This window comes from Chaetura pelagica, unplaced genomic scaffold (genome assembly GCF_000747805.2).
Source record: "Chaetura pelagica isolate M959 unplaced genomic scaffold, ChaPel_1.0 scaffold1, whole genome shotgun sequence".
NCBI classification, from domain to species: domain Eukaryota; kingdom Metazoa; phylum Chordata; class Aves; order Apodiformes; family Apodidae; genus Chaetura; species Chaetura pelagica.
Window position 1 is genome coordinate 787,503 of NW_009951948.1, and position 26,487 is coordinate 813,989.

Consider the following 26,487-nt stretch of genomic DNA (forward strand, 5'->3'; position numbering starts at 1 on the left):
TATAAACAGAGATGCTCAGTGCATCTTTGGGCCATCTTCCCCATATGGCCAGACTGTACATCATCAGCTGTTTCAGCAGCAGAAGCTGGTGTAAAAACAAAGTAGCTGGAAGATTTTTTTATCTGAAAAAGAAAGGACAATGCAAAGCACAGATGGATTCTATTCCCAGAGAGGGGGAGAGTGGGAGTAGGGTCAGTCACGGTCCCTGTTGATCCTGAGGTGCATAGGGTCTGGGTGGATCTTCCTGAGGGGCCCTTGGGTAAAGACTGGAGGATTTAGGTGATGTCAGCTATGCCATGAATCCGCGTGCCATAGCACACTGTCAGAAAAGCCACAGCTCCCTCTGGAAAGAGGAATGAATCAATCAAATCACAGTGCATTACTGCACTGATCTGACTAAGCTGACAAAATAGGCTTCAAATAAGTAAGTCCGAAGCAGACAGTAATTGCAGTAACATGGTCTTAGTGCTGAAAACACAGATGACCACAGGTGTGCCCCAGCTGTGAAGGAGGGCATTGTTTCTTCCTTTGCTCCTCACCTCACAGGACTCCGTTTTATAATTTACAATTATAGCTTGATTGGCACCACAGACCAGAACCGACAGATGAAATGAAACCTGATAGCCCCTCCCTGCTATTTGAAATAATATTCCAGAAATATCCCCCTGTTCCCCAGGCATGGATAGCACAAAGGGCAGAAGAGGACATCATTTCCCAAAGTCTGACTCCATCTCTTTTCCCCAGCTGCAGCCTGATCATGTCCTGACTTTTCATACAGCATGCATAAATATTTCTGTTGTTAGCAAAGGAAGGAAAAAAGAAAAGGGGCATCCTCTATCAGCAGGCAAAATGTCTGAGTACAATGTTTCCAGCAGGAAAAGGCTAAATTCAACTTAATGGTATTCTTCATTAGGTGTTCTGGTTTTCCAGGGAAACTGTCTAGAAACAGCAAGAGTTCACTGCCATAGTGATATCACCTCCGTGTGCTCTAGGAGGCAGGATTTTTGTTTCTATGCTCTTCTGTCCTTTTCTATGTCTTCTGTGGTGCACCAGCATCAATGACTCTCATAAGACACCATTTTCCTTCTCCAGGAAGACAGGCCTTATTGCTTCCTGGGGATTTTGGTCTTTACCATTGAAATGTCCCATAAAGTTGGCAACATAAAGTGCATTAACTACAGGTTTCATAATCTTTAACGGGGATACACAAAAGTCAGCACTGGAATTATGCCATTCCATATGTAAACCTCATTTTCCGACCATCCACATACATGGTTTTAATTTACTTTATCCTGTACAGACTATCAGCAGTGGTTGGTCTGGTAGCAAGCTGTTGTTTTTTCCCCCTAGAAAAAGCAACACAGAGATGATGTGCAGGGTCATGGCTGGGACAAACGAACCTGATGTAAAGAACATTTAAAACAACCTGAAAACGAGCCTGCACATAAAAGCTTTAAGTGGTGCAACATGATTCCTGCAATTAAATTGACACAGTACCAGTCAGCCTATGGATCTGGTTTGCTGGACTAACAGAGGAAGATAAAAACTCAAGTTGGCAAGTACCAGAGTTCGGTCCAGAATTTATCTCTTTGACTAAACTCCAAGACTCAAGTGCAGCTCTGAAGGCAGGAGCTCATCCAGTTGTCTCTCTCTGCTGGGAAGCAATAAAAGACATTGCTGTTACCAGTGAATAAGATGGATGTCTCTTCTCAGGGAACTTCAGAGACAGTGTGTTGTATACAAAGTTCATCTCCCTGGAGTGTTGGATGAAAAGACTCTATCCATAATAATAAGGTAATTTACTGTAATTTAGCATAGTAAGCAATCTGGCCTCAAAAGTCATCAGACATTACCTGGGAGGATTTAGACTCTAGTACAGGCAATCATAGCATGTGTTTTAGTGGTGCAGGTAGTACTAAAAGTGCCTTCTCTCAAACAAAATGCAACATTATCCCAAGCACCCAATTGACATGGATCCACTGAGACCAGTATTTGGAGTGCGGAAGAATCCTGCTGGTCCTCCATCACCTGTTCCAGCCAGCTTTATTCTTTCCCTCCCAGATAAAATGCCCTGCAAATCTAATGGTAAAATTTGGCTCTCAAAGCTAGAAAGCTCCAACTGTAGCCAAAGTAATATCCTAAAATAGAATGAAAAATGAGAAACCAGAAATGTTGTTTTCCTCTTTCAAAAATGTCATCAGGAAGCTTGCAGTGAGAAACCGCTGAAATGGCTCCCTCCCAATTACCTCTCCCAGTCCAGTCATTGCCTGAAATGCTCAAAAGATCCTTCATCCTAAAGTCCAAAGGGACTTTGATTTCATGCCTGTAGCTCTGGTATCACTGGAAACAACCTTAAGGTAACTGAGCCCAGGGTTTAGTCTTTCTGTATGAATCAGATTTAAGGAAGCTGACAGCTACAAATCCCTGTGTTTTTGTTCTGATGAGAACAGCCTGAAGATCTAAATTTAACAGTTGATTTCACAATGCTCATTTTTGACTCTAAGTAAAATCACCCTTGAAAAATAGCTTATAATAGAAGAAATCTATTCCCTGGACGCTGGTAAAGCGAACCAAAAAAAGCAAACAGGACAAATTTATCCTCATTCACAATTTAGATTGCTCCGATGGAAGCTTCCTAATCGCTGCTTGGGATCTTTGGATGAAAGCTGTGAATAAAAAGGATGTTAGTTACAGAAGAGACTTATAATGCTGACCCCATTTCAGAGGAAGATGCAGCACATATCTGTGGTGTTCGGGTCAAGGGAAACAATGCCTGCAGATCGAATCTGTGATGTAAATGTTTTTTTCACATGAGGAAACCAGACAGAATATTTTCCAAGATGAAAAAGGCTCTTCTTCCTGCACACAGTTATTCTGATGAATTTCTCCTTGTAGACAAGTTATCACTATCACTTACCCTACAGTCATATTACTTCCCTTTAACAACGTAAAGAGACCATAGAGTGCATATAAATATAATTTATAGTTTAAGAAGGCCATAAATCACCTGCAGCTTATGAGACAATTTATTGAAAATGAGATCGGGGCCTCTACAGTGAAAAACTGCTCCCAAGAGAGACAAATGGCATCTTTGTATTTGCAGCACTTTGTATTTGAAACAAGTTCTGCTTTCAGATAAGCTGGGATGGATACCAGAGGATGGCTTGCATCCTGCTCCTCCTCTAGCCTTGTCAGAAGTTACCTGGGTTCCAGCCATGCAGATCCATGGAAGAGAGGAAGATGTGCATGTGTCCTTGGAAGCATAATTTTTATTTGGGAACATCCTGAACCTCAGATGCCAGTGGCATTTGTCAGTCCAGCACTTAGAAAAAAAGTCATTGTACTTACAAACTAATGCAGCGGAGACCAGCTACCGTGAGCAATTACACAGATGCTTTTATAAGATAGTGTACCATGTCACAGTGCCTCCCAAAGCAGGAGACATGCACCTGCTGTGGCTCACAGCCTGTCTTTGGCCATGTCCTACTGATCCAAGGGGTGACAGAAGTGTTCCCTCTGCCTGTGCAGGTGCACATCTGCATGGACACCTCTGAGGAACCAGTTGGGAAATGGGTGCTACAGGCATAGTTGTGTCCCAGGCTGCCCTCCTTGGCCAAATCGTGGACCTCCCCTGTCCTGGGTTCCTTGAGGTGTCTCCTGGGCTGGTAGGATGTTTGAGCCTGCAGGGAGACCTGAGACATCCTTGTCTTGCACTCCCTTGGAGGTGGCTGCCCGCAGAGCCATCTGCCTTCTCTGTGGTCCACTGCCTCCGTGAGCACCTTCTCTCCTGGAGAAGCTTCTGCATCCCCCGGGAGGGTTGGTGCTGCAACACTTGGTGTGGATGTGCCAGGCTGCTGGGTATGGCCAGATGAGCCACACTCAGGGCAGAAGAAAGCAAGGAGCTTCCTGGGGAGGCCAGGCAGGCTGTGGGAAGGCTGGCTCGGTGCTGTGTTGCTGTGTCTGCCACCTGAGGCATGAGCTGCTGCTCTCCAGGTATCGCTGGGGCCCATCCAGAGAAGCGCTGGGCTGGTGTCAAGCACGATATGTGCTTAGATGCCTTGCTGGGTGGACCATGAGGCTCCACCTGGACCATCAGCTCTGCTCCCTGCCTGCAGCCAGCTCCCTGGGAGAGGCAGGTCCTGGCAAGCCTCACTTGGAGCAGGTCCATGTAGCAGTCCCACCAGCATTCCAATCCTTCCAGCCATGCTCCCTTCTGACCACTTACATCCCATTTTTGCTTCAGGAAAAAACCTGGTCCTCGGAACATAAACAGCCATTAAAAGAATAGAATCATAGAATGGTTTGGGTTGGAAGGGGCTTTAAAGATCATCTAGTTCCAACGCCCCTGCCATGGGCAGGGACACCTCCCACCAGACCAGGCTGCTCCAACCCCCATCCAACCTGCCCTTCAACACTTCCAGGGATGGGGCAGCCACAGCTTCTCTGGGCAACCTGTTCCAGTGTCTCATCACCCTCACACTAAAAAATTTATTCCTGATGTCTAACCTAAATCTACCCTCTTCCAGTTCAAAGCCATTACCCCTTGTCCTCTTGCTACATGCCTTTGAAGAAGGTCCCTCCCCAGCTTTTCTGTAGGTCCCCTTCATATACTGGAAAGCTGCTATAAGGTCCCCCTGGAGCCTTCTCTTTTCCAGTCTGAACAACCGCAACTCTCTCATCCTGTCTTCATAGGAGAGGTGCTCCAGCCCTTGGATCATCTTCCTGGCTCTCCTCTAGGCTTGCTTCAACAGCTGCATGTCCTTCCTGTGTTATGAGGCTTCAGAACTGGACACAGTACTCCAGGTAAGGTCTCAGAAGAGCTGAGTAGAGGGGAAGAATCACCTCTCTTGATCTGCTGGCCACCTTTGTTTGATGCAGCCCAGGACACAGTTGGCTTTCTGGCTGCAAGTGCACATTGCCAAGTCATGTTAAGCTTCTTCTCCCCCATCATCACCAAGTCCTTCTCCTCAGGGCTGTTATCAATCCATTCTCCACACAACCAGTATGTGTGTTAGGTATGGCTTTTTATATTGCTCCTTGCCCTCAACTATGCTGGTCCCTTGGACCTCTAGTTCAGAGCAGACTGCAGCTTCTCTAGCCTGTCTCCTGGCTTCCTTGGCTTGAGTGCCAACCTCCTCATCCTGCCTGGGTTCAAACTCTTTGGGCTTGACTCTGCCTTACCCTATGCATGCTTACCTAAGAGGAGATGGTTTTTCCTCTGTTGGTTCCTTGCTCTTTCCTTGGGGGACAAACTTCCCACTCTGATGGACTTGGTGTCTGCTTTGGAAGATATATGGGCTCAGGTCTGAGCTCCAGCCCCTGGCAGCCCCAGGCTGCCATGGACTGACCCTTTAGGGCCTGGGAGTCTGGAGACACTTGATGGCAGAGCTGTTGTTGTGGGTGTTTCTCAGCCCAAGTGCCTACTACTCCTTGTGATAAAGCTACAGTTTGATTCCCCTGAACAATCTTAGTTAGGGCTGTTAATGTAAATTTAAAACCATAATACACCATGCAACACCTCACGGTACAAGAACGGGTTTTGCTGACAAAAGGCAGGTCATGGGCTGGAGTTAATCAGTTCAGCATCAGTTTAGCATCAGTGAGGCTTTGTTGATTTGCACATATAGAGGATTTGGCCTCAGTACCCACTCCATATTATTTTACAGCAGATAATGAATGCAGCATGTCATGTTCCAGGGTGCTGAGCCATCTCCTATAGCCATCAACTATAATATTACCTAAGAGGGTTGACCCAAGTGATCCTTGAGGTCCCTCCCAACCTGGCATTCTGTGATTCTATGATTCCATGCTTGCTTTTTCTACCCTCTCTTAAACTGCAATGTGATTGACCTGAAAACATTTTCCCACTCTTAAACTTTTAGTCAGGACATGTGTCCTTTTTAAGATGCTAAACGTCACAATGTCTTCTCCTTGTGTGGGATCAGCTCTGCTGTACCAAGAAGAGGTGTGATCTTGACTTCATGGGATAGAGATTCCTTGTGGCACTGACTCATACACTGTACATTTGGGCTCATTTTCACATCTTCCTCCTGATCCTGTTTTAGGCTGCATTTCCATTACTCCTCCACCCTGGGGGAGGAATCCTCAGCCAACGCAGCTCTAACCCGGAAACCACAGAGGATGAAAAGACCTTTCATAGCAGTAATGATGCCATGTTCCTCTCCTCTGCAGCTGCATATTGAAAACAATAGATCAGGAGGCAGAGTCACCACTCACAAGCAAAACTTACAGCTCCACAGCCACTGGGGACTGGTGCAAATGGGCCTCATGCAGATGCCAGAGAACATACTTCCTATTGACACCAGGGAACAACAAGAACTGAAACTATAACAATCTAGGGTGAGAACAATGTCTATTTTTGCCTACTTAACAAGGATAGGCTCAGGCCATGAGATGAGAATTAGCTTTGCCCACACCCTAAGATCTTCATGTTTGTAATCAGCTGTTTGGGTCCATCTCTTGTGAAGACTATGGAATGTCCACAAAATAAGGTGGTTGCACTTCATTGCACTTCAGTAGATACCCATAGCTGTGCATATATTCTAGGTTCAGTGTCCATGAAAGATTCCCCATAAAACAGAGAGAAATACACATGGAAGCACACCAATAGTTTGGTCAGTCTGTGGTTTCACACAAAGTACAGAACAGGTTGAAGACCACGCGCTGTTGACCTCAGTTTATTACAGCATGTTGCCAGGCCAGGTTTAGCTGTGCATTTCTGGGCTAAGTGCTCCTTGAGTCTTGTTTTTCCAGCATGGATAGCACTTTTGATCTGGCAAAGGGTAGGTGATTGACATCAGACAGAAGGCCTGATTTCATCAAGGCTTTGGCATGCCACTTGCTGGAAAATCTATTCCGATAACTGCCTGCCAGTGTTATTAAATGTGGCACTGAAAGGTAAACTAAGTCTCTGCCAAGGAACTGCCACTCTGGACTTGTTTGCTCTCTGCTTGCACAAGCAGGCCTGATGTTAGTTATCGATGGGAAAAGGTCAGTGGGGCTAGGAAGGGTCTGGCTGCATCTGGCTTTAACTTCTGAAAGCCCAGCCACATAGCAGCAGTGTCATCTAGTAAGCTTAGTATGTAAAAATCCAGCTCTTTCTTCTCTTGGACACGCTCAAGAGCATGAATTGGAGGTAAACTGACTTAAAGCTGGATGGTATTTCACGTGCACTTTATGTGCCAGACCCCACATGAAGGGTAGGACTTTGAAAAAGGTGGAGCTCAGTGTCCGTGTGAGACACTGAAATATCTATGGGAAGTCTTTCTGAGCTTCCTCAGAGACTGTGTTTCAAACCTTGCACTAGTTTTTTTCTTCTTGACCTGCTATGAGTTCACTCCCTTTGCTGCCCAGGGCTTGACAGTCTTCTCTGGATCACAGTGCTCTGCCTGGATTTCTGTCACTGCCCCTGTGTGACCTGTCCTGCTGGGCAGAAACCTGCAAGGTGACACGAGGTGCCTGTGCAGAGCTGGAAACACAGGAATGGGTTATTTCTTCCGAGCTGAGTGGGCCTCATTTCAAATAGCCTTTGGCATGGCAAAACACGTTTGTCTTCTCCAATGTGTGAGGTAGGAAAGAGTTATTTTCTCCTTGGCATGGAGAGGAAACAGGAGAACTGAGACACCAACGCTCACTTCTATGGAGGTATTTAAGCACTTGCTGGGATCTGCACATAGTGACCAAGTGTTTTGTTGACAGTCACATGCAGTCTGGGACAGCAGGTGCCTAAATCCCATGTTTCCAAAGTCCTAAGGTACAGCCCTTATTACAGGGTCAGGTTTCTCCAAAGCTCCTTGCAAGACCAATCCTAGGAAAGGGCTGATGATGCAGATGCCAGTTCCCCTGCTTATTTTCATGGTGCCCCATCCCTGCCGACACTTTTCCACCCTGTGCTGTGCAGATGCCTTGGCAGAGGCTGCTCTCAGTGCCCATCTTAACTCGTCCCTCATGGGTGCTGCAGAGGAACCACCTGTTGCTCTAAATTTGGTGGCTGTCCCTCCTCTCCCCTTCATCTCCATTTCAACTTCTGTAACTACATCTGTGTGACCTGTTCTCCTCTCCTATGTAGAAACTTGGGCAGTCACATGAGGACATGTGGAGTCATTTGTACTCCCTTGACCCTGCAAATTTAGAAGGGTCATTTTATTTCTAGAAAGTATGGTTTGTGTATGGTTTTCCTTCCATTATTTTAGATGTCAGCTAGAAGGGCTCTGCTTGGTCCCTTCAGCAGCAGCAAGTAAATACTCAACCTGTTTAGAAAAACTTAACACTAGAGACCTGGAGAAATCTTTGGATGCAGGATGCATGCTGAACTGTGTATAACCCTCCAAAGAGAAACATTAGATTAAAATATTAGTAAATATTTTTTAGTGAGGATAAAAGAATATTAGAGAAAATATAGAAGGCTTGAGATCAAAGATCCCTGTGCAGTCCATTTCCCATTGAAATCAAATGGCCAAAAGGAAGAGGTCAGAAGTTTGCTTGAATTCGGATTGAGGAAAACAAGGAGAGCTCTTAGCTTGCTCCAGGCAGTGCTGTTATCAAGAGGATCTCATCATAACAGACTGAGGCCAGGATTTTCAAAAGCAGTTAATTGGTTTTCCTTGCCTTGCTTGAAGCATGCTGAGCCAAGGCAATTTTGGGAAGGTGTGAGAAATGGTGGAGAACCAAGGAGCCCCACGCTTGTCCTGGGAGACTTAAGCAATGCCCTGAGGCTGCTTTGAAGCTCTTGGTCCATCTACTGTCAGATCAAACTCCAGCAGATAAATTAGGAATTTGGACTTGGACAAGAACAGATACAGCATAGGCTGTTGACTCTCCTGGGTTGCCAGCTTGGGCATCTCCATGCTGTGACCCTCTTTGTGCTGAGACAGGCATGCAGAGGTCAAAGACTGGAGATGCCTTGTGTTAGCTTTACGATTTCAGGATGAGTTGAGCTTACCAAGACAGATGGTGAGTGCAGGGACCTAAGGAGTTGTGCTTAGAAGACAAGGTTGAAGGACTCCTGCAGTTTACAAGTGCTACTTAGGAACCATATAGTCAAGTACTGCCAGTTCCTAGGATCATCTTAAAGTTAATAAGGTGATGGTGAGTGCCCAAACATCCTTGTAATCCTGCATTTGCAGGCATTTTTCATCACAGAACAGACAAAATAAAATGTTGGTTTTGGTGTGTTGTTTTTTTTTAAACAACACACCCTGCAGGTCTCTGTCCTTGCCACTGGGTATATGAAATTTAAACTACAAAAAAACCCCACAACAAACCACCCAAAACCAACCCTAACAAAAAAAGGGAATGGATTCATATAAATAATGTAATTGGAGAACCATGAAAGTAGCAAAAATGTGTGAGACTTAGATGCATTTTTATCCTTTTAAAATAAAACAGATGCTGGGAGAAGGTTATAAGGTGTCTCATAAAGGCTGGTGAAAAACCATTGAAAGAACTGAAAAACTTGATTTTTCCAAGAGAAAAAGCAAGCACCTGGTCCTAAAGTCCTTGGATGTAGAAACGCACGGTATGGAAATGCCATGTTTTGGCATGATCTGAGATTGCAGATTTGGGAATGAAATGAGTGTGTGGAGTGCTCCATGCATCATTCCTCTGAATTTGAAAAAGTTTCAGATAACCTCAGAGGGATGATTTTCATATCTTTGAGCTCACTTGGGAAGTTGCCTCCAAGCAGAACTCTCTCTTAAGTAAAGGCATTACTAGTCCATAGGCACAATCCATGAGCAAACCCTGCAAGTGTTTGTCTCTTCTGCATAAGGACTGTTCACCCAGTGGGTCTGTAACTCCATATTCAATCCATGTTTGATTTCTATTGAAAGCAGTGTATAAAAATGCATTGTAGGAAAAGCAGGTGGTGGCTGATTTCAGCTCTACTATTAAAAAAAGCTTTTTCTTAACACTGGCACTCTTTAAAGGAGCATTTAGAGGTTTTGTTTGTTGTGTTTTGTTTGTTTGTTTTTTGAGGGTAAACTCAGTCAAAATTAGACCCATATTCATTTTATAAGCTGATTACCAGTTCATTTAAGATCATCATTATATTGTTTAAAAGCACTGCCTCTGTAGGTGTGGTTACTTCCTAAATAGCAAGTGGCTGCAGTGGGATTGTACAACAGCAGGTTTTGGTGATTCACAAAAAAAATGTCAGGGTTTAGTGGATTTGTTTGCAATGCCCTTGAGGGGTTGTATCATCTTTATTTTAATTATGTAGCAATGGAGACTTAAATAACGTTTTACCCACAATCACTCAACAAGTCCCATCCTTTCTCACTTGACTGATGATGTGACATAATTCCACTGCTGATCATGCTGGCAAACTAACTCTGATGTCCACAATTGGTGACAAACAAGAGTGAAGTAGGAAGTAAGGCAAGAAATGATGAACAGAAAGTCCCCTGTAAAGAAGGAACTTGTTGCCTATGGTTGCGTATCAGATTTGAACCTCCCGATTTCCCCCATCAAATGCACTTGTGTGGATGGTCAGGAGAGTCCCACCTGTGCACCAGGCAGGGAGGTCAAGGTCTGGCTCCACAGGGATGCTGTCCTTTTTTACTGTCCTGAAAGCATGACTTAATCCTGTGAGTGGATAAAAAGCAAAGCAGTGAGGATAACACACTCTTGAGTTTCTGGCTCCTTTGACTGCATCCCTGGACAAAGCCTCAGCAATCTTCCCCTCATCTCCACATAGTTAACTGAGTACAGAACTCAGATTTGTCCTCCCTGGAGTTTATTATGAATTTGTTAAAGAAAAAAATCCAATCCCTTCAGCTATGAAAATTACCCTCATTTGTCTATAAATAGGCTTAACCTCTTAAACTGTGTCAGATGCTGCTGATTCACCAATCTGATCTAGATCTTGAGATGTTCTTTGCTCCTACAGCTCCAGGGCAAATGACTCATGCTGTTATCAAGTGCCATATCCCACTGAGCCTGGCAGTACCACGATTCTGCCAGCAGTGTGTCTGCAGGTTTCTGCTGAAACCTGGGCAGGGATTTCCCCTTGAGCTGAGCTCACCAACATCCTCCAGCCACAAAGCTGTACATTGTACCTATATGAAAATCCATGTATTTGCATTAGTCTGGACACAAATCAGCAGAGAATAATGTATTCTAGAATCAAGCAAGTACAATAAATGTGAAATCCTACTGATCCATGTAATAATTTCCCCAGCTGCATTTCCCTTCCTTGGTGTGAGTCCTGGGAAGGTCTGTCTGCACTACCTATCACCTTATCTTTGAAAGTGCTTTGGAAATGTGAAAAGGAAATGCCAAAGTATTTTCCATCAATCTAAATGGCTTTTATAGGTTGTTCCTGGAAATCAGAGACCCCTGAACTGTCTCAGTGTTCTTTCCTAACTCTATAAAACATTTGGTTTAAAAGCAGGAGTGATCCACTTTCCCAGTTACATGCCCATTCCTAGAGTTGTCCTGAACCTTCTGCTACCTTTCCTGGGAAAGGGGAAAATCTACATGTTGAAAATCAGCAAAAACCCTCTCTTTTCCTAGGTATGTTTTAAGGTAATGATGCCCTCCTGGCTATGGGGCACCTGGGCACAGAAGAGCTTGGTGTTAGACAGCTCATGGCCACTTATCACCTATTACCTGAGTTTCCTGGAAGCCCAGAACCTTGGCACTTGTTTGATTGCATTTGTGTGCTGATCTCTGGGATGGGCTGTGGCCAAGGATGAAAGAGGGAAGAGCTGGTTTGTTTCTTTATTTTTTTTTTATTAATTTTTTTTTAGGTGTACTTCAGTTATCCAGGTAATGGCATGAGATGCTGCTCTTGCCTAAAGAATGAGCTGGATGCTTTGAAAATCCAGTTGATGATGGTAACCCTGCAGCTGAGGGTCATCTGTGTCCTCTGCTGTGAATCTCTAAGGAGTAAGGACCCATGTATTTTAAGCTGCCATCACAAATAATGGACTCTAAGCTTGAAATCCATGATTGACTGCGCATGTCACATTTCATGCCATTAAAAACATAAGCTCCAGCTTGGAAGGGTGAGCACACTCTTGGCTTCTCTGCCATTTGTATTTCAGTTTGCAGGCACCACTTCTTTCACTGCATGTTGCTATTTTTCTCTTGAGAAAATTTCCAGAGCTCCCTATGCCTGGAGAAGAAACAGACTCTATTTACTGACATTTGTTCCAAGTTACAATGAGCAGAAAGACAACTCTTGTTGTAGGCTCTAGGATTTCTCAGCTACAAGCCTTCAGGGCTTCAGCCAGCACCTCCCAAGCCCAAACACTGCCTTCTTTTTGAAAGGTCTGAATTATCCATGTGTCCTGAAGAATGTCCCTAGGATCTCTGCCTTCCTCCTTGGTCAAGGCTTGAGTTGGTGCTCTGTTAAACTTCTGGGAGTCTTCTCCTTAGGATGCCACAGCTGTGTGTGCATTGCTTGCACAAGCATGGGTTAGTTCATGCCATGGTGAGGGGGAATTTGGTATCCCATTAATGGCTAATTCAGGTGCACGCTCCACTGCAAGGGAATCCCAGGGCTGGAATGTGGCCTGAAGCATACAGAGTCACCATGGACACAGCCTGAGTCATGAGGAGCCTTTCCACGCTTTTGCACAGGATGAACCCCAGGTTGACACCCTGGGGAGGAATTGTCCTCTCCCATCATCTTCTGACCTGTGAACCTCAGTGCATGGTAGGGGCATCTCCTCCAGCAGCTCATCCCTTTGCAGGTCTCAGAGGGCTGCCATCCTGCCAGGCAGCAGTGGGCAACAGCCATGCACACCCCTGACCCTCTGGGCTGCCTTCCCATGTCCCACTTGCCAACAGACCTTATGCCAGAGGCAAAGTTTTCTTGACAGGAGCCATATTCTGCAGTGCTCAGGCTGTCTTTAAGAGTAAGAACCCTACCCAGGGAACAGATAAACAGAACAATGTTTGAGCCTCTGGTAGTCTTTAATGTCATTTTCAGGGAAATATATGTGTCATAACAACATAACACAGGCATAGTTCCCTTGCTTTCGATCTGCCTGGTGCCAGGCACCACGTCATTTCAGCATCAAAACAGATCCAGCAAGTTCGTGGTAACTTTGCTCTCTCAAGAGCTGCCCCCTTGGTTTGTAGTTGTCCCTTGTCTTCCAGCAGACTTCCTCACCCTTGTCAGGGGATGTCACGTACTGTTATGGTTAACGTCTAATTTTCACTGGAGGCCCTTGAGAATTGGGCCCTTATCTCCACATACCGCGCACATCAAAACGATTTAATCAACCCTATTAATTCCAGGGCTTGCTGCTGATCTGGATAACACACAGCACTTTCCCAGCACTAAAGATCTGTAGCCAAGTTGCACGTTGGAGCAGCCTCCATGCAGTTTGGGCTCTGCTCCTCAAGGCAGGACACGTTCTCCTGCCGTCCCTCAGCTCTCACAGGGAGGTGTGTCAGGGCTGTGCTTTAAGTCTCGGATTGGTTTTGGCTGATTTGCCAGACCAAGAGCATCTCATCAGCTTGAAATTTGGGTTTGAGTGTCCTTGGTGTCACTTCCCAGTGCTCTGGGCAGTCACTACCACCTCCAGATGTGGGTGCAGGGTACCTACCAGACACATCTGCACAGTTGTTTGGCCTGAGAAAGTTTCTGAGAGCAGAGAGAAACCTCAGTGACACACCAAAGCCAGAGCAAAACTCAGGGGATGTCATTGCAGCTGTGGCACTGGGGAGCCTGAGGAAGGGGACATGCCTTTTCCCTTTTCCCAGCATACCTGCTTTAGGGAGGGGTGGTAGAACATGGTTTATTCATCAGAAGGCACAGCCTAACAAAGAGACAAATTTCAGAGGAGTCAACATGGGACAATAAGCTAGAGTAGGATGGTTTATAGACATCTTCTTCACCAGATGAAGAAGCGGACCAGATTCTGCCTCCTTTTCCCACCTCCAGCAGTATTTTACCCCATGGCTCATCTTCAGCCTAAAGCCAAATGCCTCCAACAGCTGTGGGGAGCCTCGTGTTTAAAGCAGCCACGAGGCACCCACCTCATGTCTCGGAGCTGCTCCTGGCTTTTCTCGGAAGGGTTCTTGCGACATGAAAGGAGGGCAGGCAAACAAAGAGCCCCAGGAGCAGAAGTGACAAGTGGCAGCTGGAGCTGAACGACAGAGCAGTTGGGCTCCTCGCTACGCTGCTACTATTTTGGAAACTTCAATAAACAGAAGAGGCCCGATCAATCTCTCAGTGCTCCAGCACAAACCCTGAGCAGCCTGAGACACCAGTTTCTCCATACGCACCGTGCTTCATTTGGAGCCCAGGCAAACTCATCAGAAACAGCCACTGAAAACATTATTAACAGTCCACTAATTAGCAGGACTCAACTCCTTTTTGCTGGTGCAAGCTTGCATCGAGGAATTCATGCTCATTTGTGCCATGGGGAATATGACTGTTTAACTTCTGTGTGGGAGCCTTCAAGCAGCTGGAAAAAAAGTATGGATGTTTATATTTTTAAAAAGGGATTGTTTTTGCTGCTGTCAATTATTAATGGCTCTCAGGTCAGGCTAAGGAACAATGCCAGGGATAAATTACCCTGTATGCTATTCATACACGCTCTCCCCAATTGTTTCCTTCTCAACTGGAGGATTCACCTCACAGTGAACTCCTTGGCGTTTGGAAAAAAGGGACTGACAAAGCCATGAACTTGGAGTGCCCGTTTATTTGTGCATCGACATCTTTCCTACTTTGTCAGGTGTGTTTAATCAAAAAGAAGCAGGAAATGCATTATAATTATAAACATATTACTGCACAAGAAAAAGGCTGCCCTTGGAAAGAATTGTATTGTTTGATAAACGGTTACAGTGAAAAAACACAGGCCTAACCTACAAAGCTCTTTGCAAAGATCAAAGCAAAGCTCCCTGCCACCACAGGCTGCCTGTGCATCAGGATCCAGCTCTGGGTTTGCAGCAAGGAAAGTAGAAGAAAGTGAAAAAGAAAATGCAGACTCTTCCTATTTTTTATTTTTTGTAGCCTGAAACATTTCCCCTGGTATAAAAATGACTCAAACATTAAATATTTTCTCTTAAAATTAATAGAATTAGTGATGAACCCAGCTGAGAACACAATAATTAGGGCCTAGTCCAAAATCCCTTGCTGAAGCCCATGGAGAGACATATTGTCTCCAATGGGATCTGGCTCTGAATCCTGGTGAGCCAAAAGCAAAGATGGAGTTACAGCATAACCCTGGGAGATCCTGGATCTCTTGCAGTCTTTCCATATGACTGTGCCCAAAGTTGCAAGCATTCTTTAATCCCATGCACAGCTGAACCCGAATCCATAATCTGCTCCTGCTGCTGTTGTGAAAAGCAAACGTCCAGGGCTGTGAGACCAGAGTGCAGTAGGTAAGACACAGAAGGGGTTTATTGCCCTTCTCAGCACTGTGAGGCTGAGACACAGCCCTGCACTTAGCTAAAAAAAGCCCACAACAGACAAACTGGAAATTGTCCAGAAGAAAGCAATGAAAATGATCAGAGGTCTAGAAAACATGACTTATGAGGAAAGATTGAAAAGGCTGGGTTTGTTTAGTCTACAGAATTGGAAACATCCTAATAAACTTTAAAGATGTAGAAAATATATGGTATCAAAAAGGGTAATCGATTGCTCTTTATCTCGGTGGGGATGGCAGAAGGTTCAGCAAAGAAGATTTAGGATAAATAGTATTAAAAACTGTGAAGTTAATAATGTGCTCAAGTAGGTTTCTTAAGCAGGGACTAGAGTGTCTCTTGTGAGATTTTGAATGTGCTGGACAAGTACCTGCCATGAGGGACTGGGTAACCCCCTGTCCCATGGAACTGGCTCCTTTCAGCCATGTGGTCCATGGTTTCCATCATCTAGTGACTTTCTCGGGGCACCCAGGAATGAGACCTTGGAGGTGATGTGCCTTCACAGCACTCCCTGGTTTGAAAATAGTGGCCAGTGCTCAGCCCTTCTGAAAGTTGACCCTCAAATCAATGGCCTTTTCTTAAAACTGTCTTTCCCTTGGTGTTAAATACTGAGCAACAAATTCCCATCTCTTCATAGGGCTGTCATTATATTTGTGAAGTACCTTGCTGCTATCCCATGGGGGATTCCCATCTAAAAGAGTGCTCAATATTAGGATGCTGAGACCTCTGGAAAAGTATGTGTTGACTCAAAAAGTGTTCCAGGCAGCAGTGGCCTTGCAGACCCTGCTTGGTAAAGTCCCCTCCTTGACACTGGAGAAAGGGGTACCTTGGTCAAGCTTTGCTAGCAGTTCTTTCACCCATAGTGTCACTGGGTACAACAATTGCAAAGCACTTGGGATGGGACTAAGTGTTCCTCTAGGTGGAACAAGTGGTGGCCACCACCTGTTTAGAAAGGCAGCATCTCTTCTCCCCACAGCATCAGCCCTGGGGCTGCATATCCCCTGCTCTGCAGCTGATTGTGCTCCTGCTTCCCTGTGACTGAGCTGCTCTGCCAGCCCTTGTCTGGCTCAGTAAGACTATCCTCTGGTTCCAACCCTTTTTGCAAAGGGCCCAAAAAGCTTTGGTCAGAGCTTGCATCAAAACCAATTGACCACAACACAAAAGTCTATTAGAAATCAAGCTTTGTGCTTACTGCCCAGCAAACCCAAATTCCTTGAATTACGGGCATGAGGAGTTTGTGAGGAGAAGGAGTGCAGGGCTGCAGCCAGAGCAGAGCTGGCCCCAGCCCTTGGCATCTCCAAGGACTTGGGGGTGATGTGAAGGTCCCCTGAGGGCTAGGAGAGGGATGCTGTGCTGAATGCTGCTGTGACTGTGCCTCTTCTCTGCACTCCCCGTTCCTTGCCCAGCTACATCTGTGCAAGGTACTATTTGGTCCCCACATGAATGCTGAGAAAATGATTAGTTATATGAGACAGGAATTAAAAATCTGTTTGCTTCCAAGCATAAAGCAATGACTGTGGCAACGGTTTGCAAACATGGGGTTATGGCCCCAAGTCAGCTTTTTTTCCCTTGGTTCTGGGTACAGTCACGAGCCTGTCAGGAATTCGTGTCAGCTAAAATGCGTGGCAGCAGTTGGCATCTCCTGGAGTTTTGGAGCTGAGTGGGGTCACAACAGGAAGGAGTTTGGGAAGGCAGCACTGCAGGGTTAGGAATAAACATCTCCCCAGGGCAGACTTTCCATAATTGGCCATGACAAGTCTTTCTCCAGAGAGCTGGAGCTGGCCTGTGAGGAAGCAGAATGAATCACTGCTCTGGTCCAATTTGGCAAGTGCAGTGATTTAGCCCTGCTTTGTAAGAGGAGGAGATGATGAGATAGACTGAAAGACAGAGGAGAAATGTAGCCAAAGCTTCTGAGCTGGGAGATGAGTTTGGGTTCACACTCATTTCTTGCAGGTTTACTCAGATCCTTAGAAGGAAGCCCTGGCAAAAAACGCTGGTACAAAAACAATTCCCTTTATCAACAATGCAGAGGGAACAATGGGGACTCCTGAACAAAAAGCTCATACAAAAAATAATAAAGACTTTATTTTGTATTGTTAAAACAGCAGTTAATACACAATTCTTTCTTCCAGCCCCCCATTTAATTAACTATTCCTGTTACCCTTCTGCTCCCAGTTACAGATTTATGGGTGGAAATCATAGAATCAAAGAATGATAGAATCGTCAAGTTTAGAAAAGACCTTCCAGATCAAGTGCAACCATCCTACAACCCCTAACCATTAAACCATCTCCTGAAACACCACAACTACCTGTTTTTTTGAGCATCTCCAGTGACAGTGGCTTCACTACCTCTCTAGGTAGCCTGTTCCAATGCCTCACCACTCTTTCTGTGAAGAAATTTTTCCTAATATTCACTCTAAACTTCCCCTGGTGCAACTTGACCCCATTTCCTTTTGTCCTATCACTTGTCACTAAGGAGAAGAGGCCAAGACCCACCTCACTACAACCTCCTCCCAGAGAGCAATGAGGTCTCCCCTCAACCTCTTCTTGTCCAGGCTGAACAGCCCCAGCTCCCTCAGCCTCTCCTCCTAAGACCTGTTCTCCAGACCCCTAATCATCTTAGTTGCCCTTCTCTGCACCCTCTCCAGCCCCTTGATGTCCTTCCTTTACTGCAGTGCCCAAAACTGCACACAGTGCTTGAGGTGCAGCCTCACCAAGGCTGAGTAGAGAGGCAGGATCACCTCCCTGGTCCTGCTGGTCACACTATTCCTGATGCAGGCCAGGATGGTGTTGCACCTGGGCATACTGCTGATCTTAGGGGTTGGAGCTGTGTCTTGCAATGTGGTAGTCACCATATGGCTGTGCAGCCTTCTGTGAAGAGGATGGTTGAGTGTGGTTTCCTCGTGCCACCCTGTACCCTTGGAAAAGTCCCAGTTCCTTTCAAATATGAGGAAAAACGGATGTTGTTTCTGCCATCCTTTCTCTGGGTGATGGTAAGTACTGTATTTAAAGCTCCTTGCTATCTCAGCAATCTTACCAAGCCTGGTGACCTGACAGCAGTTCACAGCCTGTTCAGTATCTGGTGATTAGTCCCCTCCCTTTAAAAATAGTGGCAGAACCCCACAAAAATATTGGTGGAGCCAGAGCTGCTTTGCCAAGTGGCAGACTTAGACTTGCTCTTCTTGGAAAGCTGGTTTCCTGTCACTGGCTTTCTCTCCTTGCTCTTTTCCAGTGGTTTGGAGAGAGGGGAAAGGGAATGTATTTTTTTTTTTCTTCCCAAACACCTCTTCTCTTTTACATCCTCTTTCCTCCATGTGTTGTCTCTGCTATTCCATATTTCAGCAATTCCATCAGCCTAAGGGCTTCCTAACTAACCCCACTGCTGTCCCTGATGCAAAAGGAGAAACAAGTTCCCTTCAAAACAATATCTCTTGGAAGATAAGATGCAGATAATTTTTATCTCCATCCCACCTTCTTCTGCTCTTCAGAGAGCAGGCAGATGGAACAAAAATCATCCCTGCACTGGAAAAGAGCAGTAGCTTAGAAAAGGCAAACATGCATCTTGCCACAATGTGAGAGTTCAGATCAAAGCATCAGCCTTTTGCCAAGATTTCTAATTTGATGTTAAGAACATTAACATTCTATTTCTCATGAGATGATTACCACAGCTAACACAGCTGCTGTTGGGCTGGCTACAAGACTTGGGGCTTCCTGCTCTAAGTGCTCCCACCACTCGAAATGGAAAGCTTGGTCAGCATCAAGCAGCAAAGGGCCGTGGCAGGCAGGTTACCCAGATCTTACTTTCCCTGGAGATACCAGCATTCCTATTCACTTTTTATTTTAAAGTCTGTACAAGGTCAAATCCTGCATTAAGTTCTTACCCAGCATCTTTTTCCCTTGTCCTGCTGAGACTCTGGGTAAGCCCTCCTGGCTGAACTTAGCAGCAGCTCACGCAATGTTGGTCAGGTGAACATGGCATGAGCACAAAGCTTGTGACCTTTCTGGCAGAGCTTTCAGGGAATGACTACTGCCACTGGTGCCATCAAGGTCAGGAGTTTGTGGGACCCCACGAGCATACCCCATGTACTCCTTGCAGAGCAACGTGGGTCCTTTCTGAGAAGGAAAACACAAAACGCCCTGGGAAGCACCAAAGGTCGTTTAGAGAAGGTTAGAACAGGGGACACACTGGAGTGTAAGGCACCCATGGTCGAAAAGTTTGTGTGGCAGTTTTCCCTTGGGTGTCCACGTGTCTGTCACTGGATCATAGCAGTCCAAGGAATCCAAATCCTTGATAACATTGTCTGCAGTGAGACACCGTCCTCCTGTGACATACAGCTTGTTCTTGATGACAGTGGCCCCGTGGTGCATTCGTCTGTCCCTCATGTCAGCACATTTAACAAACTTGTTGCCTTTTGTATCATAAGCAATTATTCTCCGGGTGTACCCTAAAAGCAAAGCCAGAGGTGGAACAGACAGATGGGAATTAGAGCTTATGGCCAGCAGAAAGAATGATCATTTATTTCCTGCTAGTCTTCAATAAAACCTATACTACTGCTACATAATTTGGCAGAATTAAGATATCTAAGCTGGGAAGTGATGGTGTGTTACAAGAATGCCTGTCTGTCTATCTTCCCTTCCTGTTTGTCCTCACCCTGTCTCATAGCACCTTGGCAGCCAAGGCTCGATGAACACCATCAAACACAACAGATCAGACAAGCAACCTGTCAAACACAGTTGGAGCTTGCAGATTTCTGCAAGTGTCTTCAAACTTCCCAAGTGTTTTCACCTTTTCGCCTATCAGACTCTTAGAGCTTCACACAGAAATACAGAAGACAATGGCACATGGGAAGGTAGCAACAATGCCTTTAGGGGGTTGGAGTTGTAGCTGTCTGCTGAATGGAGCTGGGTACTCAACAGTACCGTGCCACCCGTGTTTGCTTCACTCCCAAATTCCTCAGGTCTGTGATGACCACCATGCCAGTGACCCAATGGACAGCTCTTCCACTGAGGGGTGATGTAACCTTGCATCTGCTGAGAGGTAAGGGCTGGTACCAGGGCCATTGCCCAGGAGCAGTGGAGGTGTGGAAGCTTCATACCCAGCAGTACCTTTTCCGTCTATCCCTGTAGATAATCAAGAGTGCCTATGGCAAATAAACTGCTTCGGGCCATGTTTTGCAGGCCTGGAAGACACTTTCCCTAAATCAAAGCCTGTCTAGTTTAGGCCAACCCATTCCTCTTTGTTGTGATGTGACCATTCATACATTTTCCCTTAAATAATCTAGTCAATGCTTTCTCATGCCAGCCTGTGGTCAGTGAAGCTGCAGCAAGGACTGCAGAGTGCCACATTAACATCAAAGTGCCACAGGCAGAGGCTGGTCTTCGGGTTGAAAAAGACATAGAGAAGTTTCCCTTCTTTGAGTATTTCACACCCCTCTTAGGACATTTCTGTTACCCCTAGGAGGCATCTACAGGACCGACTGACCCCTCTTAGCTCTGTAGCCCAACCACCCCAACAAGCCATCCATAGCCTTGTGGTAACCGTCCTCTCCACCCTGCCAAGAAGAGCAGTCAGGGAGGACCAGGCTGTGAGTCAGCAGGGGAGGAGCAGGACCCCCATGACCTTGGCTTCCTCCCTTCTTCTGCAGAGCAGTAACTTGTGTTGGCTTTTCCCCAGTTTCCCCTCAATACAGGTCTTACTAGTTGGAATAAGAAGATGCCTTGTGCCCACTTTTACTGACATGAGACCCCATGAGAGGGTCTCCTTCTCTCCTTCCCAAGCTCCACGTGCTTTTGGAGGGAGAACACCAAGCAGGAAGGCTGTGAAATCCCACAGAAGCTGGGGAGGGGAAGGCAGGAGGGAGGGTGAAACAGGGTTCTTACCACCTACGATGATAATCTGGTCTCCAATCATGACAGCTGGTGCACAGACATTCTTCACCACTCTGGTCTCCATCCGAAACCATGTATTCCTGGAGACATGGTAAACCTGACAAATAAATAGAGATATACACACACAGCTGTTTATCGTGCACTTTAACTGGCAATTGTAATTTCAGAGAAACTTATGGTTTGTATTTTGTCCTAATGAATACAATCCTCTGACTTGAACTGCTGGAAATATGAGAATTTACCCTTTTTTTTTTTCCCTAATATGTCCCCTTGGAAAGCATTTTAGTTCTCCAGGCTTGTCTGCTCAGGACATGCTAGCACAGGCAGTAAGGCAGAGTGTATCCTGCTCTAAATCTTTGCAAGGCCATTAAATCACTGTAACTCCTGGATAATCCTGTCCCAAAGTGACAGCTATTTAATTTAATTTTCCAGTTATTCTGGGTATTCCTGCCTTAGCAATTTCCTGGGCTAAGAAACCTCAACTTCACCTAGCTCTGCTGGCAGCCACTGTGTTTGCCCAGCTATATTTGTGCTGGTGGCTGGTATGCACTTGGATTGGCAAAAGGACTTGTTGATGGGACTTAGAGTGATGTCTAAGTCATCAATTTATGTGAGAAAAAGAGCTGTTGCCAGATGATGATCATACAGTCATCTGTATCTGGGCGACACAGACTTCTATGTCACGTCATCTGCTTCTTAATATAGCAAATATCTCCATGACATCTCCCCACTAACTGATAAATACATTTCCTTCCCCCTGATAATCAAGTAGCTTTATCACCATAAAGCAGTACTGCTCATGTGCTGGCTGTCATCACGGCCTTCAATGATCCTTCTTAGTTAAAACACCTGAATCAAAAAGTGAAAAACACTAATGAGGAAAGTAAGACTACACTGTTGCTAAAGCATCTAATCAGATAAGAAAGGATTTAATGTATTTTTTCCTCCTAATAGAGTTGAACTACTGAAAGCAGGCAGAGAGCCAGCAACATGTGGCAGGACCCACATTTTTAATGTGGCTGTTTATACAAAATAACTGTCAGTTTAAGTCCTGGCCCTTTGATGAGTGAGAATCTAATTGCTCTAATGATCGCCCAGCTCTGCTGTTGCTGTGAGTGAGCAGGTGCACAGCTGAGAGCCCAGCTGGGCTGCCCAGCGGAGTGCGCGGGTCTTGGTGGGATTGGCTGCAGGCGTGAAGCCAGGCCAGGGGGGTCACCTGCAGCAGCCTTGATCCCAGTGCCCACCAGTGGCAGAGCTGACAGAAGCCCAAAGAAGTACCTCGGGACTTGTGCCTGAAAAACTTCCAAAGGGGAAAATGAAAGAGTTGAGATGCTCCTTGCAGACAAGGCTTCCCTGAATCCTTGTGTCATGTCATCCTGCCTTTTGCTGCAACTCACAATGAGGTTTTTTGGGGTTTGACTGCCTCAGGAGGGTGATGAACTGCTGAATGCCTTAGATGAAACTGTGACAACAAGCAGGACTGACCATTACCTGGATCAGTCGGACAGGGTTTTGCATAACATCTTCTCCCCCAAAGAGGTAGACCCTCTGATCTTTGGCAGCAACAGCAGGGTGAAGGACAGCAACAGGCATGCTTGCCATGCTCTCACAGGTGTTGTAGACGCTATCATATCTTTCAACAGAATTCAGGATTTCATGGTTTTCACCAATTCCACCAAATGATAAAATATAATTTTTATAAGCCAAGCTTCTGTGGGAGTAACGTGGAACTAACATGTGCTCAACCAACCTCCACTGGTTGAGTTTGAGGGAGTAAATGTAAATATTATCACTGACGGGGCTTTTCTTATTGCTGACAGGCATCCCTCCGAGCACATAGATGTTGCTGTGCAAGCTCACTGCAGAGGCTTTGTACAGGCGCACAGGAAGTTTGGCCAGGCTTAGCCATTGGCTTGTCTTGTCATCATAAAGCAAGACATCCCTCGTTGTCTGCTGGCTCTCCTTTCTGCCACCAATGATGATGAGGAACTCTTGGTTGGAGTACCGGCGAGGAACGTGCAGCATGGGCTTGACGTCAGGTGCGTTGGTGCTGTACAAGGAGAACATTTGTCTCCAGGCTGACTCAAGGATGCTCCTGCAAGTGGGGGAGGACTGAATGAGGGAATCACTGGCAATAAAGTGGAAGAGGAAAGTTGGATGGACGTACTGAAGCCGGACTTTCTTGAACAGCTCTGGGATGTAGCCTTGCTTTGCCTGGAGGTCATGCCGGATCCACACCATCAATGTCTCAAAGACCTGCTCTTCCTCCCCACAGAGCTCATCGTCCCCAAGGTAATCAATGAGCTCCAAGGGACAAAGGTTCTTCAGGTCCTCAGAAGAGGCCACCTCAGGGAAGCATTTCAAAGCCATAGCCTTGGCTTTCTTATTCAGGCTTTGGCAGTTCAAGACTTTTGCCAGTCTGATCATGCTAAGACAGTTGTCAGGAGTCAGCTTGTCTTGGAGATAGGCAGAGCAGGCCTCAAACAGCTTAGAGTACTGCAGCATGGAGGCCGTCTCCAGCAGGCCCAGGACATTCTCGGCAGATATAAGAATCTCCCCTGTGTAAATGTAAAGGATGATCTGATCCAAAACCTCAGCATCAATGCCCTTCAGGATGACTTTAGCCTGGTGACTCTCTCTGAAGTCATTACAGAACATTGCCCTGAAGTATGGGCTGCTGGAGGCCAGCACATTTCGGTGGCAGGGGATTTCGAAGCCCCCTGAGCAGAGGGTAACATCAGTCAGCATCCCTCTCTGCCGCAGAGCATTCAGCTGCTTCAGCAGTTCGGAGGAGAATTCCTGGTCTGTGAAGAGAAACTCTTCAGTGGATCCCTCCTCCATAGCAAAATAGGAAAGAGATGAATTCTGGACTTGGCAGAAAAAAACCCAACAAATTCTTAGCAGCTTTTATTGAAATATCCAGCTCCAAGGGAACAAATCAGGACTTTGATGTTGCTCAAAATATCCATTCACTGTTATGCATAAAAATGGAACATGGGTTAAGCACAGTGGGAAAATAATAAAGAAGCTAAAAGGTCGCTTAAGACCCTTTAAAATTTTCATGAAGTTATCAGATAGGTTGCAGCTCTGAGGTCAGCACTGCCTGTGACCCTGGCAAGAAGCAAAAGCACTGAAGTTATCTCACTGATTTGGGATGAAAGCTGGGCGGCTGAAGCAAATGGTTTGTTCGTTTTAATCACGCTGAATAAATGTGCTCAGACATTTATTCACTGTTTTAAAGTATTAGCAGTTTAGTAGCTTGCGCCTCTTTCTCCTAGAGTTAGTCACTCCCAAGGAATGCAAATCTGGCAGAGCTGAACTCTGCAGCAGGGGAAACCAAACCCTCGAGACTGGGAATCTGCATTAAAACAGTTATTTATTAACTCTGCTTAGCTGTGGGTTTGTTTGGTTTTTTGTTTTTTTTTTTAATGTTAATCAGACACACAATGACTAAATTAAGTGCCAGGCAGAACAATTTGATGAGTATCTATTGTCATGGCTGACTGCTCAACCTGCAGTGAAACATGAGGGTAGAAATGTTTACCTTCTGTTGTCCTTCCCTGCAAGCACTTACTCTCTGCCGTTTATTCTCTGCTGAGATTTTCCATAGCTAGAGCCTGGAGCAAAAAAACAAAAACCCTTCACAACCCTATAAACCAACAGGACGTTTCTTTCAGTAGGTAAAGTGATTCATAGAGGGTGATTTCTGGCCGTGTTTGTTCTGAAGTCAGTGTAGCTGCTCCGGGGAGGGGTGGGCAGGGGCATTGTGTACGTTCCAGATCTAAGAATAGGCAGCCTGCTCCTATCGCCTGTGACGCTGCTGCCGCCTTCTGCCATGACCTACCCGGTACTGGGCATGCCCCAGTGGTGTTTTTCTGGCATATGTTTACATATAATAAATAGACACGGAGAGGAAAGTTCACTTACAAAAGTCCTGGCTGTCCATTTGGAAACAGCGGCAAGACCCTGTCCTAAAGTGCCTGGGAACTCTAGAAGGCTGTAAACAGCCTGTGAGGCCCGGCGCTGGGTAATGCCCTTTCACTGTGGTTTCATGTAGAAAGAGGGAGAGAGAAGGGCTCCCAGGGACTCCGATGGGATGGACCATGTCTCCACTTCATGGAGAGATCTGAGGAGCGTCTGCCTGTTGCAGTCTGGTGGGAGACGCTGATGCACAGGGACCTCTGCTTTCAAGGGAGAACACAGCTACCTCTGCCAAGCAGAGAGGGAAGGTCACTCTTGGAGCAGTTGCAGCTTATGATGCTGCTTGATATTTCATACAGAAAATACCAGGTTGTGGCCTTCTGTGTAAGGACCTCTTTGAAACCCTTAGCAAAGAACTTCTCAAGCCAGTGGCTTGAGGAAGCTCAGAGTTATGGGTGGGACCAGTGCAAGTTACTGAAGTGAGTGCAGCAAGCTGGAAAACAGGGTCCCAGGGAGGCACTTTAGCTCCCCAGGGTAGACACCTTGATGGAGTCTCTAACTGCAGAAGCCTGCACATCAACAAGCTGTCTGAGCTCCTTTTGCAGCCAGTGAGATCTAGTCAATACAACTGGGTCTGCCCATTTATTCAGGTCACCAGTAAGTACCACCTATGTTTGGGCAGGTGGACAGTCCTCCAGGCACTTCTGGGACTCCATGGGTGCTCAGCTGCCTCAATCACAAGTCAGAGTCCATATTTAACACTCCCATGTAGGTTTGTGCAATGATGAGCCTATATCCATCCCCTGGGATCAGTCAAGCACATTGTGCCAGCAGAGGATCCTCCACAGCCCCAGCTAGTCCCCAGCTGGGGTCTCCAGCAGGTTCAGTGTGATGTGTCCCATCTCTGTGCCAATTTTCTGGGTGTTTCAAGAAAAAAAGCGTTGATTGCCTGTGCCTGGGTAACTGGATCAGGCCCCTATGCTGAGACTCCTCCCTTTGTTCTGGGATGAGACTGAATCCAAACTGTCATTCCTAAGCATCGTCACCACAGGGAGACAGAAGTTTAAAGCAAAACTCATTCTCATATTTTCAAAGCCAAAGCTCACGGGTGAGTCATGTCTGCCTCTAGTCATAGGGAGGCAGATGAGCAAAAATCGTTGGGAGCCACAGTGCCCTCATGTCAACTCCCGTGCCACGCTGGTGGTTGCAGATCTCCATGTGTTCCAGTACTCCATGTCTTCCTGCCCCCACGTCCCTGGCCCTGCAGACGGC

The 26,487-nt window shown here is 46.1% G+C and overlaps 1 protein-coding gene across 1 annotated transcript; it reads right to left on the reverse strand.

Annotated features, from left to right (window-relative positions):
• Positions 1–19,563: 19,563 nt before the first annotated feature.
• KLHL38 (kelch-like family member 38) lies at positions 19,564–24,135 on the reverse strand. The gene is made up of 3 exons (XM_009997520.1): positions 22,786–24,135; positions 21,286–21,391; positions 19,564–19,850 (listed from the first exon to the last, which is right to left on the reverse strand). Exons 1-3 carry the CDS (start codon positions 24,133–24,135, stop codon positions 19,564–19,566), a joined length of 1,743 nt encoding a protein of 580 aa, XP_009995822.1.
• Positions 24,136–26,487: the final 2,352 nt, after the last annotated feature.

Coding starts and splice junctions, on each gene's coding strand:
- KLHL38 (XM_009997520.1), bottom strand. CDS start 24,135: ATGGAGGAGGGATCCACTGAAGAGTTTCTCTTCACAGACCAGGAATTC. Junction 21,392..22,785: donor ACCCTGTCCGACTGATCCAG/GTAATGGTCAGT, acceptor TTTATTTGTCAG/GTTTACCATGTCTCCAGGAA. Junction 19,851..21,285: donor CCAGATTATCATCGTAGGTG/GTAAGAACCCTG, acceptor CTTTGCTTTTAG/GGTACACCCGGAGAATAATT.